At 39.2% G+C, this 18,226-nt stretch overlaps 1 protein-coding gene across 1 annotated transcript in view; it reads left to right on the forward strand.

Annotated features, from left to right (window-relative positions):
- The window catches only part of GRIA3 (glutamate ionotropic receptor AMPA type subunit 3), a 393,069-nt gene that overhangs the window by 359,120 nt on the left and 15,723 nt on the right, over positions 1 to 18,226 (forward strand). Inside the window, exon 13 of the mRNA XM_054576984.1 lies at positions 10,211 to 10,458. Within this exon, the coding sequence (XP_054432959.1) occupies positions 10,211 to 10,458 (248 nt within the window). The remainder of the gene's footprint in view (positions 1 to 10,210; positions 10,459 to 18,226) is intronic.

Here is an 18,226-nt window from a genome sequence, read left to right on the forward strand (position 1 = left end):
GTTACAATGTATAATAAGAACATTCACTTATTCTGGTCCTTAGTGGGAAGGGATTGGGGTTAATTTACAATTTACCCCTATTTAAAAAAAAAAAAGGCTTGAACAAGAAATAAAAAATCTTTTTGAAGGTGAATTCTTTTCTTTCACCAAAATAGATATTGTCGGTGTTAGAGCTGAAGAGGTTGGGCCTATAGTGGGGGGAAAAAATCTGCCTGTAGCCTTGAATTCAGCAGACTTACATGGAGGCTCAGCTTAGTTCCTCATTAGCTGTGTGACCTGGGGCAAGCCATTGAGCCAGTGGCAATCTCCAAATTTCTATGTAAGAGGCCCTTAGAGTGGTATTCTGGGTGGGAACTGTCCGGAGAATGTGCTTGCATAGCAAGCACAGTTTTTCCCAGACTCGTTTGTTGTAACTTCGTAATAGACTAACGGAGATGTGCAGGTAGGCTGAAACCCACTGTGGCATCTCTTGGCATTGCCGCTGTGTTACCGAACAATAGACCTATGGGGGGTGCCCAGATGCTATGACTGAAACAACGCTCCCCACTTCCTGGGGGTTGCACGTTTGTAGGTCCTTTGCCCACCACCCTTGAGATTATAGCTCTCAATGGCAGAGTTCGGTGAAAAGGAAAGGAACTATTTATTCAAACGTTATACAGCTTTGATTAATGGCTAAATGTCGCCCTTAAATCTCAAAATCCCTTTAAAACACCCATCAACACACACAGTCCTGCCTTCCCCCCTTTGCCCAGTCAGGCCAGTCAGGGATACTGTCCTTTAGAAGAAAAAAGACCAGAAGTCCAGGGCTCAGCTGGGCAGGCCTCTCGCGGTTCCCAGCACCATCCACTGTGTTGCCGCAATCTCCAGTTCTTACTCAAAATCATGTGGCACCTTCTCCTGGCCCACTAGCAAGAGTCCTTTCTCCCTTTTTCTTCCCGCGTGGTCTTCCCATTGTTCCCCAGAATCTGCGTCCCCTTGTCTCTCCCGCAGGCCATGTCTCTCCTCTCTCAGTTACATTCTGTGTTAAAAGTTTTTCAGACCTTCCTGGTTAGCCTTGTTGAGATGCAAAATAACTGTCTTTGCATATGAGGTCTGAGGCTGTCCTCTTATTGACATGCAAAATGAGTGTCAATGGCCCTGCTCCACTCCAGGTAGGAAGCTGGCCTGCTATTGATACAGAGTAACTCTCAATGGCCCTGCTCCAGGTCTCCCATCCCCCAAGGTGGCCCGTCCTGGCACGGGAAGAATATATTTTTTCTTGGCCACCCCAAATCTGGACCCCGGTACAAATACCATTTCGGGGGTCCCTGGCTGTGCCCCGTCACAACTGGACTTACCCTCTCTCCACCCTCAATTCTCTCATCTATAAAATGGGCATTCACTTCTTTGTTCAACAAATATTTATTGAGAGCCTGTGTGCCAAACATTGTTCTAGGTGCTAGGGATTGAGCAGTGAACAAATGGTACCCGCTGCGCCTACCTCACAAGGTTGTTGTGAGGTTTACATAAGATGGTGTGTATAATATCACCTTGGCAACCAGGAAGGCTTATGCAAGTATAGGGTTTAAAGAAATCCTACTACCTCCTGTTTCTGGTCATAACACGGCCAAGGTCTCTGAGTAAGGAAGGGGAATACTTGAAAGGTTGTATGACAGGCAAAACACTCTTGCCACAAACATCTCGCCTTCACAGACTTATAACCATATCAGAGAACTTGAGAATTGTTCCATCCCTCTAGGCCTTGCCCTTCCCCCTATTCTCCTATCCTGCCCACCCCACGAGGTTACAAAAGTAACTTGTGCTCTTCCAATGTTGTGAAACTTTAAGAAAAGTTAAAAAAGAGAGGGAGAAGAAAGAAGGGGAGGTTAGGAGCCCTCTGAAGCAGTTGCATTGCCAGCTCCCTTTCCTTCCAGTGCCTTGCCTTGCAAGGATCACCTGTCCATATCCCAGTGTTTGAGAAACTCACTGAGGTAACATTTGCTCCTGAACATTAGGGAGGGCACAGGAAGTTACAGGGTGTCTATAAATGCTCAATTCAGGCAAACAGAGGCCTGAAGTCACCTTTTTTTCATTTGTACCAGCTAGCAATGCCAGCTGAATCTTTATTAAAAGCAGACGTTTCAAAGAGGGCTAAATAATTCTAAAGAAAATGCATATTACAGTTTTTAACGATGGTCTCTTAACTAAAGGTACAATCCAGAGAAGAAATTGACCAAATTGTTAAGCAATAGAGTCCACAATAAAATTAGAGAAGGCAAAAATGAGCAAGAGGAAGGCATTTTTGTTTGAAACTCTGCCATCTCCCCTCTTCTTAGTGCCCTGTTCACAAGGCTGGCCTTCTCTAGCCCTTAAAAGGCACATTTTACAATGCCAAGAAATCCACTCTCCTTTTTGAGACATGAGTCCCCTAGTCAAATAAAATGACCCCTTGCACAAGGGTAACAAAAACCCTTACAATATCGGTTAACACCTCCATGAGGTCCAAGACTACTGATGGCAAAAAGGGGTAAAGGATGGACCTCTGAGGGAAAAAGATAGTGAAATCAGGGGAGAGGGGGGAGAGGCTGAGAACCCAAAGTCATATCTAGGGTAGTCTCGTACATACAGCGATGGAAATGGACAATATAGGCATAATGACAACAGTGACCAAAAAATAAATGAATTCATGAAGTTAGACCATCCCCCTGTGAGGAACAATGGAGTGCAAAGTACATAAAATGGTATTAAATCGTCTTCTCCTGACCTTTCCTTCATTATATCCTCTCAATACTCATTCAGAAACATTATATATTTAGGGGCATAGAGATGTCATAAATATCAATAGTCTCTGCATAAATTATGTAATATTTGTGTGCAAGCTGACAGTACAGTAATACCATTATCACCATTAGCAGATTATGTCTCTGTTGACAGTTATGCTTCCAATTTATTGGTCTGTTTTCTTATCTACACTGTCAACATATCTAAACATGCCTGTTAATCTTATCAAAATGAAAAATTATACTCATGCTCAGATCATGAAAAGAGATAGTCTCATTATTCTTTGTTCTTGTGCCACTATATTGAGCATATTGTGGTCAATTCTGGGGGCCATATTCTAGAAGGGACTTTGAAAATTAGAAAATATCTACAGAAGAGGAGGTAGATAACTGGAATTTGTGTCATATGAGTAACAGATGAAGGCCCTTAGAATGTTTAGCCTGCAAAAGAGATGACAGACAGGTGACATGGTGGTGGTACTCTTCAAGCTGTACATCATGTGGAAAAGACAGCATATTTATTTGGTATCATTTCAGAGGGCAGAATTAGGACCAGTGGGTGAAACTACCATATTAGCAATTATTAATTCTACAGGTACATAGTAAGAGTTTCCTACATGCCAGGCATTAAGCTAAACACTGTGAATGAGGAGCTCAGATTCCACTGGAGATGACAAAAAACAATATAATCAGTGCCTACAAAGGAGAAATGGAAGCAGAGAAGAAGAACTAACCAGTTCAAGCAAGAGGCAGAAGTTGGAGTAGAAGGGAGCGAAGCTCTCATGAAGGATACCAGCCCAACAAAAAGAACTTTTTATGGACTTGAACTGTCCCACTATGGAGTAGGCTACCTCGTGAGCCTCTTCTGAGCTAGGTAGTACCTCACCACACAGGCATTTGAGAAGAGAAGCTATTGCTGCATTGAGTAAGAGGCTGAACCAGATGGTTTTTAAGGTCTCATCTGTCTCTAAAAATCCATTATTCTACTAACTCCAACTGGATGTTCTATTGACCAAGTAGATATTCTAATTGAACTCTTAGGGAAGCAGAAAATTTCATTCTCCAGGCCTCCCCAACAGCAGTGTTCTGTTTAATGAGGATTTTGATGTATGTACTTCATCTGAACTATAAGACAAATTTAAAAAGATAATTTGCCACCCTACCTGTTTTCCCTCCTCCAACAAGATTTTTAAAATCCAAGTGAAATAATAATAACTTTTGTTGATAGTAGACCAGGGATGTCTAGAGACTCAAATATGCCAATAATCCTTGAATATATGATTTCCTCCATAAAATGAAGTAGTGATTCAATAAATATAAAACTGAATTAATTTATGATGTTATTAAATTCTCCCACTAAATAGATTAAGCTTTCTGTACTTTAAAATATGTAATATTTTTCAGTACTTCCTGTTTGCCAGGCACAGCTCTAAGTGAGATACATATATTAAGTCATATAATTTCTCCCAATAAATCTTTGAAGTAAGCACTTTAAAAAAAAAAATTATCCTATTTTATGGATGAGGAAACTGAAACATGTAAGGGCTAAGACAACTTATGCACCTAGCAAGTGGGATTCAAACCCAAGCAGTATGACTTCGTATTTTCAACCACTGCACCATACAGTTACCTTATACTTAACTGGGTCTACAGAGGAATACTTTTATCACAGTGACCACACCATTTCAAAAAGATGTGAGGTCTAAGTAGTGGGCTAAATGCGCTCACAAGTTACCTGACTCCACACACCAGTTTCACTAGACCAAATTCAAATTTTTACCTCAACAAAAAGGCAAATTTCTCCATATCACTGAACTTAATCATTTATTACAAGTAGTTGGAACAGTGACTGTTGAATTCATGAATGCTAGAGTTCTATTTTATCTACTGTTTTTGGATTAATTTCACCCCCTCTGTTCATATATTTCTCCTTTGGGATTTTATGTGTTAGTTATCTAGCAGTTCTAAGAGAATGTCTTGTGGCCTCTCTGTATAACCATTGTTTATTCCTTCTTAGGTACAAAATGGTGCTCCATGAGGTGAAATAAATGAGTCATAGCAGGTTGAAGAAAAATGAACTTGCTATTACACATTCTGCCCATAATTTTTTAAATTTCTCCCAGATGATTGTGCTAAGATTCAATCCCTTTTATTGCCTTCAGTATTTCAGCCAAATAAGACAGACAGAGAAGGGAGGAAGGCAGGAAAGAAGGAAGGAAGGAAGGAAGGAAGGAAGGAAGGAAGGAAGGAAGGAAGGAAGGAAGGAAAGGAGGGAGGGAGTCAGGGAGGGAGGGAGGGAGGGAGGGAGGGGAGGAGAAAAAAATGCTAGTGATTTTATTTCTTATTTTTGGTCTGAATGTTATACTGTCACTTAAATACTAGTTAGGAAGATAAATGTCTCATCTTAATTTTTCTCAATTATGAGCCATTTCTTTCTCCCTGTCCTAACTGCCTTCAGAATTCAGTCATCAACCAGGGCCCAATCATCTCTGCCACTAACTAACTTTGCATTTACTGCATTCATTAATATCTGCTGCATGTACACCAAATACATTTAAAGTGCACACTTCAAGCACTGCCATTTATTCTCCTAGAAATGCATCATTACCTGAAAGAATAAACTCGTTAATCTGTATCAGCAATCAAAGAGCTCAAGTAAATGATGAAGTAAATGAGTCCAAATTACAGTATACTTGGATCAGAATTCATGGACACATTTGCCCTTGGCTTATAAATTATCTTTGGAAGCAATGGCCTGTTTGTAAATAGTATAAGAGACAAATTGCTCTAACTCCCTCCCCTTGTCACTCAGGTTTGATTGGGCCAAGATGAAGAATACAAAATGCCTCTTTGTATGGGCATAAAGACATATCCACACCATAGTGTAGTCTATAATGACAAAAAAAAATGAAACTTACCTAAGAGTCCTTCACTAGGGAATTAGGAAAATAAATTATGGTCTATCCATCAAGTGAAATGCTATGCAGCCATTACAAAGGAGATAAGTTTATTCTCATAAAAGTATAAATGTATGCAAAGGAATGATAAAGACCAAATTCAGTATAGTGAATACCTTTGGCCTGGAGGAAGAAGTATGCAATTAGGGAGGGATACATACGCAGATTTCAACTAACTTCATAATGTTTTATTTTTTAAGTTTTGTGACAGGTACACAAATGTTCTTAACATTTTCGTATCTTACTGTGCATATGAATTATTTACTATTTTTTTTAATTCCTTGAGCAACTGACTAGGAAATTCTGGATGAAATAAAGTCATTGAAAATATATTTCATTGTGAAGTTTAGAAATTGTTTTCTGTGTCAGATGAGGATAACGTGACTTGAAATGACCATAAATGTCAATAGATGAGATTTTGACCTTAGAAGCCTTGATTATTAGGGAAAAATTTATTGGTGTGGATATCAGAGGAGCATAAGTGGCAAAAAAAATTATAAAGCATATGTCCTGATTGATTTAGCTGGCAATTAGGCCCAATGATATTTATTTTTTAAATTTAATCTCTATTGTATTTTTTCCATTACATTTAGTCCCCTACACCCTCCTCCCCACAGCAATCACCACATTATTGTCCATGTCCAGAGTCCCTTTTCCTTTTTGCTCACTCCCTCCACCCCCTAATCACCCCCACAGCTGTCATCTGCTCTCCATCTATGAATCTGTCTCTAATTTCCTTGTTTGTTCAGTTTCTTCATTAGATTCCACCTATGAGTGAAATCATATGGTGTTTGTCTTTCTCTGACTGGCTTATTGCACTTAGCATAATGTTCTCCAGGTCCATCCATACTGTTGAAAAGGGTAAAATTTTCTTCTTTTTCACGGCCAAGTAAATTCCATTGTATAAATAGCCTATATTTGTTTTATCCACTCATCTATTAATGGACACTTGGGGCCCAATGATCTTTAAAGTAACTTTAGCTCTACAGTTTTACAGTGCTATAAAACTAGTGCTGGTAGCCATTTTTCACCAACCTTCTGATATCTTTGACCGACAATCTAGTTATCACCTCAACAGGCCTAAGCTTCAGTTATTAAGCAAATATATCCTGAGTGCCTGCCATAAATCAAGCATTGTGCTGGCTGCCAAGAGGGCTACCAAAATGAATCAGGCATGGACTTTGTGCTGAAGAAGTAATGTGGGGAAGACAGACACATAGCCAACTCATCTTAATGCAATATAATAAGCTTTATAGCAAAGGTATAAGCAAAATGCTTTTGAAGGACAACCAAGAAAGCACATATGTAGGGGCAGAAGAGTGCCAGAAAAGATTTCACAGAAGACATGATTATTTGCTCTAGATCTTGTAGGATAAATAGGGATACATCAGGCAAAAACAAAATCATAACCAAAGGTACAAGATGTGAAAGTTTGTAGCATATTTCAGTGAACACTGAAGAGTAGTCCAGTATGAATGGATCATAGAAGAATGTAGCCAAGATCAAAGAGACTCATACAAAAGAAGTTGGATTTTGTCCTGCAGGTATTAGGGAACTATCAGAGAATTTTAAACAATAAAGTAGCTTATCAGATTTACACTTGGAAGGATCACCGGAAGGTAAATTGGAGAAATGAAACCAGTAGATCAGTTAGGACAATGGTAATGAGAACGGTAATGGAATGGTAATAAAACGACAGATCCTACAGGTATTTTTGTAGTAGAATAAACATGGCATAACAAGTAAAAACCAAACTTTGTAGCTTCGATGTGAGGTGCTTTACTGATAGAATTTAGGAGGAGAGCCAGGCTTTACAAATGTTTAGAAATGTTTAATCTGAAAGTGTGTATGGGACCATCAGGTGAAAATGTTTATCGGCAAGACTTGTTTACTTTCTCCCTAAACATATCTTGAATTCAACCTCTTCCCTCCAACTCCATTTCTCCCTGCCTAGTTCATGCCACAACCATCTCTCCCCTGGACAATTAGAAGAGTTACCTAACCAGCCTCCTTGTTTACACTCTGGCCCACCTTATTTGGTTCTCCATATGGCAGCTAGAATAATGCTTTAAAGTTTTAATTCAGATCTTATCACATCCTGCCTCAAAATCCTCCAATAGTTTCTTATCATACATAGAATAAATCCAAACTTTTTACCGTGACCTACAGGGCTCTACAAGATCCAGCCTCTGATTACTCTCCTAAGGTCATTTCTTACCCAACTTTTTTTTGCCCATTTGGCTACTGGCATATTGGCTTTTTTTCTTGTTCCCATCTCAGTGAACCATTTCAGTGACTCAGTGAGGGACTCAGTGAGGATCTGGTTGTCATAAACACAATGTGTAGTTTCCATGGTGATAGCTCTGAGAGGTCCAGCCCTCTGGAATTATTTGGGCAGGTCTAAGCAAGTATCTAAAAACCAAACCAACAAACAAACAAACAATACTTCTGGCCAAACTCCAGCAAATTCCAGAGAAAAGCAACTAAATAAACAATCAAAAAAGCAAAGTGAGGGCCAGGAAACCCCATAAAAGGACACTTGAAAATATGTCATATGGCCCTGGCTGGTGTGGCTCAGTAGATTCAATGCCAGCCTATGAACCTAAAGGTCACCAGTTCAATTCCCAGTCAGGGCACATGCCTGGGTTGCAGGCCAGGTCTCCAGTTGGGGATGTACAAGACTCAATAGATCGATGTATCTCTCCCTCTCTTTCTCCTTCCTTTCCCCTCTCCCTCTAAAAATAAATAAATAAAATCTTAAAAGAAAGAAAGAAAATATGGTATATGTTTATAATTCATACCATGCTATCTCACCTCTGGTCAAATATTACTTTAAAATTTCTCTAGGGTTTTCACTCCTCAGGACCTATCTCCCAAATGAATTGGAAGTCATGGAGTCATTGAAACCATGCTTCCTTTATATTCTCCAGAATATCTAATATAGAGCTATAAGCCTTTAGAACATGTTCTAAGGACCACCTGAATAGGGATGGAATTTAATGGAATTAAATTCAAAATTCAAAAGGGCAAAGATGAGGGAAACTTGACTTGGTAGAAAGAACCAACAGTTTTGGTTTAGCCTCATCCTGAGTTGACAAAGGGACACTATTCACTCTATTACATTCTTTATACCTCCAGTACAGTGCTTTAAAACTGTTGAAAGGACAGATTAAAGACTAAATATGTTCACGTAAACTCAAGCAGCATTGATAGAAAATAATGCTCCAGTGACAAAAAGCAGTTTTCATTTTCATTCTGTCTCTATTATATATCTGGAGTGTCATGTTTATTTCTAGAAACTTCAATATAAGAAACACTGCTCGTTAGAATGTACCTATGGAAGAGACCAAAATTGTGAAGGTTCTGGAAATAGTATTAGATATAGATAGAGCTAGCCTGATAAAGAGATGAGGAGGGGGCATAATAACAGCCTTGGAATACTTGAAGGACCATTATATAGAAGAAGGAACAGAACTGCTTTGCATAGCTCTAGCAGGTAATAATAAAGGGTGAGCATTACAGAGAATCAAATTTCAGTTCAGAATAATGAAGTGCTTTCTTACAATAATTATTGTCCCATGCTGGATGGAGTAGGCTGACTATAATGGTTGTCAACTCCCTCCAGTGGCCTTTTTGTTTTCCCCTCAGGCAGCTAAAGAATAATCACATAGCAGAATATTGTAGGGAAGATTTCTGCACTGACACAAAGATTGAACTAAGAAAGTGTTTTTCAAAGTAAATTGCAACCCATTAGTGGAGCCATGAAATCAATTTAGTGGGTCCTGATCAGCATTTTTGAGTAAATTAGAATAGATCATCATCACCAAGCCATTATTACATGAAATGTTAAAGGGACTTAAGAAAAAGAAGATCAAAACTATGAACATTAAAATGGCAACAAATTTACAACTCTCAACAACTAAATCTAAAAACACACGCTAAGCAAACAACTAGAACAGGAATAGGATCATAGATATGGAGATCATATGGAGGGTTAACAACTGGGAGGGGGAAGGAGGAGAATGGGGGAAAAGGTGCAGGGATCAAGAAGCATAATTGGTAGGTACAAAATAGACAATGGGGGTGTTAAGGACAGTATAGGAAATGGAGAAGCCAAAGAACTTACATGCATGACCCACGGACGTGAACTGAGGTAGGGCGGGGTATGATAGAGGGAGGGAGGGTACTGGGCAGAGAGGGGCAAAGGAGGAAAAATGGGACAACTGTAATAGTATAATCAATAAAATACATATTTTTAAAAAAAGAATAGAATAGAAAATATCAGAGAACATCACACAAGGAAAGGATGACTGTGGTTTTGAGAAATCTATTTTGGAAGCATGTTTACATGTATATGAATATGCTTATGGGGTTGCAGTATAACATGCTTTTCTTATTGTGGACTGCAATAAAAAATGTTTGAAAACCAGTGCACTGGGGCCTCTTCCAGTTTTAATATCTGGTAGCTCCTAAGAAGTTTTTTCTGTGTTGCAGAGGTCCAAAATTGCTGTCTATGAGAAAATGTGGTCTTACATGAAATCAGCAGAGCCATCTGTGTTTACCAAAACAACAGCAGACGGCGTGGCCCGAGTGCGGAAGTCCAAGGGGAAGTTTGCCTTCCTGCTGGAGTCAACCATGAATGAGTACATTGAGCAGAGAAAACCATGTGATACGATGAAAGTTGGTGGAAATCTGGATTCGAAAGGCTATGGTGTGGCAACCCCTAAAGGCTCAGCATTAAGGTGGGTGGAATAATATAACAATATCCGTGTTGTTATAGTATTCCACCTACCCTGATGCATTTTGTTGTCATTTTCTTTCTTGTGGATTTTGAGGTAACTTTTAAAAGTTTAAAATCTACAATATTCCATGGAGTTAAATAAGACGGTAAATTATGGTTTCACCTATTAATGCATCCATTTTTTTTAATGTTCTCTCTCTGTGTTGTCCTCTCTGACTGTTTGTTGCTGTTTTAATTTTACAGTTCAACGGCTTTTTCAATTTAAATGGTAAAAGCCAAGTTATGGTGCCATATGTGACGAATGTTAATTGCATGGATGTGGTGTTCTTGTTACTTTTTTTCTCAAAGACAATTTCCCCATCCCGCACACTTCAGTTTTGAGCAAATGTTATCCTCCATGCCACCTTCCAATATTTAACCCTGTATTTGCTGTACAGACATTTTTATAGCTCCACGTTCTGTGAAATTTAGCCAATTTGTCCTCTTGTGCTCCTTTTTATACGTTAACGATTTCCTAAGCATTTGTGCATTTTCTTACAAGTTATGTTTTATCGTTTCAAGAAATGCTGTTAACCTGGCAGTATTAAAACTGAATGAGCAAGGCCTCTTGGACAAATTGAAAAACAAATGGTGGTACGACAAAGGAGAGTGCGGCAGCGGGGGCGGTGACTCCAAGGTCAGCCTCAATGTCACCACAACCGGGTACCCTTAGTGACGAGTAATCGGCAAGACTGTTATCTTATTATTGAGGAGAGAGCACAACACTCACACATAAAGTGGAATGACCAGGTTATTCCCCTGCCTGGCAGCTTTGGGAACCGGAAAGACTTCAGGGCACTGCCCGCATTTTTGATCTAACTTGGGTCCCTTCTTAAACTCCCAGACAGAGGCTCCCTATCCGCGTAGCCCTTCACTTTCCTCACACACCAAACCGGTTGCCTTATGAAGGCCATGGTGTGAATTTCACTGCCCTAGCCTTTGGAGAGTCCAAGGCTTTCCTTAAGACTACCCCCGACTGCCTTAGCTGAGCAGTGTGAGAAATCAAATGCATATATTAAAAAGTTCAGGTTACAGCCTTTTCTTTTCCCTCGAAGGCATGATGTTGCTCACAGAGGTTGGTTGGTTATTAGAGCTGGCTTCTTCAATTAAGTGTTTGATTGATGAGATGTTGTTCTCCATATGTGATGGCCTATTTAAGCTGGCCCCATTTAACTTGAAAGCCAAAGTACAAGCTCGGTTTCAAGTTAAATGGGGTCTTTCTTCAATAGGCCACTTCATATATAGACTTTGCAAATACATTTTGTATATTTAAACAATTGCGTCGCCTAACTGTGATACTCTGTGTATATGAATTCCTGATTTGGCTTCCTTAGCCATGTTCTTGGTTCAGGTAGGTCAAATTGTTATCCAGGTGGCCATCATCAGAAAACCCGTCTTACCTGGCATTCCTTTGGCTCCTTAATGCTCTTTGGGGCTAGTAAGAATGAATAGCCTTCCTCCAAGCAACAAGAAATGGAGACAAGCTCAGAAGCCATGATACCAAATGATAGAAGAACACATTGGGTAAGTACAGGAGAGGACCTGAAAACAGAATCCTCCATGGCCCAAAGGGCAACAGAATTATATTGAAGCATGTAATATCGGCTCTTGTACAACCCGGAATCCATGGGCATCTTAAGGTGAAGAACAGTGTTTCCCAACCACAGGCCAAAAGACAGGCAAGCCAAAACTTTTCTCCTTCAGAGACAATGGTTACATTTCTGCTCTTCTCTTTCCCTCTCTATTCCTCAGGATCCTGACAGAAAAGTTAGTTTGCCAGAATACAGTATAATATGGGTTTAGAAACACTAATACAGATCGCTTCCAAAGACATAAATTTCAGAATAACTTTCTTCAGCCCTAGCTGGTATGGCTCAGTGGATTGAGCACCAGCCTGCAAGCCAAAGGGTCGTCGGTTATACATCAGGGCAGATGCCTGGGTTGCAGGCCAGATTCCCAGTTGGGGGCACGTAAGAGGCAACCACACATCGATGTTTCTCTCCCTCTCTTTCTCCCTCCCTTCCCCTCTCTCTAAAAATAAATAAATAAGGTTTTAAAAAAACAAAAAAAAGAATAACTTTCTTCAGCACAGAATCTTACCAGGCATTGGTGAGATCTTCTATTGTGAAACCTTGATTAATCAGAACTCATATAACCAGCACCCCAATTAGCTGAATTTAGTGCTCCCTCAGTACTCCACATTGATGAGAAAGCAACAATAGTACTAAAAGAGAAGACTGCGAGGAACTGATTTTTTTTAAATCACTTGCCAAGAGATAACATGTGATTAGATTACATTCAGCTCACTCCTATATCTTCTCTCCATCTGGATTGCCCCTCAAACATGAGGCTGCTTCCCTGAGGAAAGAAAGTGGATACAAGCATTTTGAGGAAAAAGAACGTTATTAGCCAAGAATGAAACAAAATGAGTACTCTTATTGAAAATTCCATTCATCCTTTATGGATTCCAATTAATCAAGGTTTTACTATGTGTCAAAAAGCAGTAGCTTCCTTTCTCATTTATGTAAACTAATGACATTGTCCGTTTAGCCAAGCTTTTGACCCATTTGAGTTTTGGAACGGCTAGCCTGATGCCTAGAGTATTAAGCACCTTCTTCCTGGTCTTTTCTTGTGTAAATAGCAGGCCAAGGAGAACCTAATTGTATCACTGAAGTGAGAGTTCTGGAATGAAAATTGAGCTGGATTGCACACACTGCTCCGAGGAATTCATCATTCATATTCAGCATGGTTAAAAAGGAGCTGTGGACTGTATCAAGATGACTCTAAAACATCCACATGATGCCAAGTGCCCAGAAGTTTTCAAATAACCAAATGTTTGATGTTACATTAAAAAAAAGTCTCCACACATTTGGCTGAATTTTCACATTTTACCCAGATGTTTTGGTATCATGAAGACCCATAAAACTTTAGACCAGCTATTTACTAATTACAACCAGCGAGCAACTTTTTTTTTTCTCAGCTGATACCACTGCAGTTATCAAGTAACTTAATCACCAACCCACGATTTCCAGATATTATGATTTTTGATATATAAATAGAAAAACATTTCAGTAGATCTTAAGTGTTTTCAACTTCTTTGACCATAGTGCTACCTTCCAGGTATCCTTCAAATCACTTTTTCCAGTCATTTCAGCAGCCAACTTTTTGAAATAAGTCAACTGTTTTCTCAACTATGAATAATAGTATGATCAGTGCTGCATATCCAATGATTGCTTATTCCATTTCTGGATTATCAAGGAGCTTGCCTTTATCTTCTTCCTTCTTGCTACGTGCTGTTTTCTGAGATTGAGCGAGAGAAGGGGCAAGAGATGAACTTGATTCTGTTTTACCACTATTTAGTGGTGATGGCAAAAACAAATCGACGGAGAAGAAGGTAGAAAAGGCAGTGAAACCTCATTAATTTGGAGCCCTCTAATTTATAATCTGTCATAAACTGGACAGGGACCATTCTACAATCTAACTTTATATTATCAGGGATGCAGCCAAGAGAGGTTTGTTAAGCAAATGAAGGGTTTGGACTAGATTGTCAATTGAATTTTTCCTTAAGAGAACAAACCTTCTACAAATGTTGGAAGCATTTATTAGATAGAATAATATTACAAATGTATCTGCTAAAGAAGTGCTCCCAAAAACCTCCACTAAGGCAATGTTTTATAGTGAGTTTGAATTACAAAATAGACTTAAAGTAATAAAACCCTCTTTCTTCAAACGGATTTTGTAACTCAGGACTCTTTCATTTAGACAACACTTCCCCTCTGTTAGTCCAAATCAATGAGGTTTAACTGCATTAGTAAAATGGCTTGAGAATTTTACTTCTTTATTGCATCCTATCCCCAGTTAACCTGACAACTGACAAATACACCATTATCTCATAGAGAAAGTAAAACCCAGAGATGGTGGTGACTTTGAGAAGGTCACACAGCTAATGCTGTCACAAATCTCAATGGACTTTCAGGGTCATCTCTTGTGATAATATGGCAGATAGCAATTTATCACATCTAACCCCCCAATGAGCAATGTGAATCTGATTGCATGTGATATATTTCCATAAGAATCAGGTTCATTCGCAACTACCTTGGTTATAAGGCAAATGGCATATTTAAGCCATTCTAGCCATCAGTACTGATTACTAACAATGACAGTAATCACTAAGACTGACATTTATAAGTGCTTTTACATTCTCAGAAACACTTCTGCACCTAGTATCTCTAAAGCCAGTAAAGGGGGGAAAAACCTATACTACTTATCTCTTTGTCTCCTGCAAACTTTAAGTAATGATAAATTGGTAATTATGTTACATTGTTGACTCTTTTCCCCTGGCATGAGACATTATACATTCTAAACCCATTCTCAAAAAGTTGCTATTCTGTGGAGGGAACCAGCAACTTTTCAGGCTGTTTTAAATATGCATATGCTTAGACTAATGAAATAGATATTTCTTTTCTTTTCTTTCCTTTTCTGAACACAAGGAATTAATACAAGGTCAGTCACTGAATTAGGCCCTGAACCAGACCTACAGGCTAGAACTAAAATACCTCTTGGTTATACCAATTTTCTAAACCTGCGCTAATAGGGCCCGAACAAATCAGACTCGATCCTTCCTTGACGGATTCTAAATGCACAGGCAAAGGTCATGGAAATTAGAGCTGTGGTTTGGGACTTTTTAACCTGCAAATCACCCTTTTGTGTTAGTGCTTTATTACAGTATGTGTGCAAATGTGGTAACTAGCCAGTAGTTTGTTTCAGCGATAAGCCCAGATCACCGGGTGTTTGTGACACAACCAATGAAAGTCCATCACTATAAATCACAGCAGAATAGGGATTTAGCTGCTGAATTACCACAGAAACAGGTCAGCCTCCCTCTATAGCTGCTTGTCACCTCAAATTTACAAATTCTCCTGAAAGAAGCACCACCACTCTTCATTATCTGATTCTTGGGTAAAGGGCATCAGTTTAGCTCTCCTGTGTAGCCCTACCTCACTAGAGGGAGTCTGATCAGCAAAACAAGCTATTTGTGACTGAGGTGACAAGGCACTACAAACCCTGCCCCACCTCACCCTAGAATTGCCCTGACTTTCATTTCATCTAGGGATTTAAACAGACTTTTAGTATCCACATTTTCTAAGATGAAAATCAGCATACTTTGTGTGCTTTGCGAAACATTGGAACACTATGTTTAAGTGGGACCATTCTGAACCCTCTGGCGCAATTAGAATTGTACCATAGGTGCCTTAACTTCTAAGGCATGCAGAGGAGTAAGAGATGAGAATGGAATATGCAATTAAACTTTCATTAATTAAATAAATGGTTGGGTGATCTTTATGATTTACAGACTATTGATAAAGAAAGGCAGTTTTTTTAATCTCCAAATATAAATATAAGGACTAGATTATAATAGTCAACATAATACTAGTAAAGAACTTAGGGAACTTGTTTTAATAAATGCCAAATATGGCTTGCAATTGAAATTATCAATAGGTGTGTTTCCTTTCTCATGGGTGCTTTTTCAAAAGTACCTAAAAACAGTTTGTTCTCTTAAGAAATTCAAACATGATTCTCCTTCCCATCACTAGAAACCTTTTTTTTTAATCCCATACATTTGCTTAGCAAGTCTTCTACTCAAAGACAGTGAAAAGAAGTTATATTTCAGGATTGCCCATTTCCAAATACCCTCTACTTCCTATTCAGTTTTACATAGGTAAACAAAGTGATACTGTGTTTCTCATATGTACAAGTGAGATCCTCAGTTTTATGTGTATTTCTCTTCTTCCATGTATGCCTACAATTCTCCTCTCCTATGCCACCGTCTCTTAACCACTTCTCTTCCGCACCCAGAAGCCTTTGACATTCTTGGGCCTTGAATAATGGATGTAAATCTGCATCTGCCTTTTACCTCCAACAAGATGGACCTTTTATTGGCAGGAGCCATTCCTAAAGGTAGACATTTTGGATGCCCAGGGTTAAGATGGATCCCAATGACTCTTTATTGACACTGTTATGTGTGTAGGCAAGAACCATTACAGATCGATGACATTTCCTGGGTCTTAGAAGAAGTTCCTGTGAATCACCGACACTGGTTTGGAATTGAAGAGTAGGGTGAGTATATTATGCTCTTCGTTGGTTTGCATGTCTCTGTGCTGGTGCTGCCTCCTGGAAGTATGAAGAACCTGACAGTTTTCTTTTCTGGTAGTGACTAAATTTGCTCCTTGAACTTACTCAGGTCTTTCTGCCAAGAGCCAACCCTCATTTTCTCTCAAGTGGCTACTTCAAGCAAGGGACCTCTTTGCCTTAAGAACTGAATGAGTCCAGTGACTGCCAAAGCCATCCATTTTGCCAGATGGTGTTAAAGAATAAATTCTACCACCGGAAAAAAATTGTAATCTAAAAAGAAAATGTTTTTTATAAATTAACCCATTCTAGTGATGTCTTAATTTTTAAATTGACTGTTTACTGTGTGGCCTTACCATGGTTCCTATTATTAAGACATAATTATTTGCCTTTGGTGTGATCCTGATAACTTGAATGTGTTTCTTATTGACAAATAATGACCAAGTGTCCAACACCAAAGCTACAGAAAGAGCAGCAAGAGTAAAAGGCCTGAAGGTAAGCATGCTGTTATATAATTGTCAAGAGGAAAGACATCGTTGGCAGTAGCAGTGAAACGGTGTATGTCTATGCCCTTTCTGCCCCTCTAAGACCAAATCCATTGGTTTCCTTTCATTTGGAGGGGAGGTTATGAAACCACACTCCCTGAAAAGTACAACAGCGCATGGAAAAGAAACATTAAAAGATCGATACTCTTTAATTACCTTTAATGAGGGTGGGAACTGAGGTTGGTGGAGCAGGGTGGGGGGCAGATTTATTTTATGGAGGACAAGTGAAATCCATTCTCTTTTGACTTTCTAGAGAGCGGTATAGCATTTGGCCCTTGGCACATGAGGCAAATCCTTATTGGTCAGAAGTGGCAAAAGTGTGGTCCAAGTCTAGATTCACCTTAAAACGCAATTTCATCTGCCCTTGAAGCAGATGTTTCTCAAAATACAGACATAAGGCGATAGCATACTTTACATTTTTAAAAAAATAGAAAGAGATCAAATGAGAGGGAGAGACTGACTTTGCTGGTGTGTCCTATCTAGCATCACTGCTGGAAATGCAGATAAGTGAATGCTAGAATGCTTGCTAGAAGAGGATGGTATGTGCCCTGGCATGGCAACCAGCTTTCTGATCTTATAGATAGACTCCATTTGTTGCAGACTAGTGCAATGTAAGCTAAACTAATTATTTTTCTGTGGGTTTTGGTCAAGGGAAGGCTATTGGGGAGGGGGGAAGAGGATGCTCACATCAAATTAAACTCTCAATACTTTGCCTAAAGTCAAGGGAACGAACTAGATGTCTTCGGAAATACTTGTGATGTCGGTTTCTGGTATAGATCAGTTTTTGTCTGTCTACTCAGTCTGTGCGTCTCTTTCTCAGTGCCATTGGGTTATTTAAAGAAAACACACTTATACATAATAAAACCCAACCAAATTTGATAGTTTGAATTTTTAATGGATTCTAAAACCACATTTTCAAGTGAATCATAACAATTATGTGTTTGGGAAGGTATCTGCAGCCACATTTTAGCCAAAATTGGCTTCTCCACAGGCTTAGTATATTCCCTGAGCTCCTTCTCTCTGTGGGGGACAAATTGAATAAGAAGACTTCTCAGG

The sequence above is a fragment of the Pteronotus mesoamericanus genome, unplaced genomic scaffold (genome assembly GCF_021234165.1).
Source record: "Pteronotus mesoamericanus isolate MK-2021 breed Mesoamerican mustached bat unplaced genomic scaffold, CSHL_Meso_final contig_40, whole genome shotgun sequence".
Classification (NCBI taxonomy): Eukaryota; Metazoa; Chordata; class Mammalia; order Chiroptera; family Mormoopidae; genus Pteronotus; species Pteronotus mesoamericanus.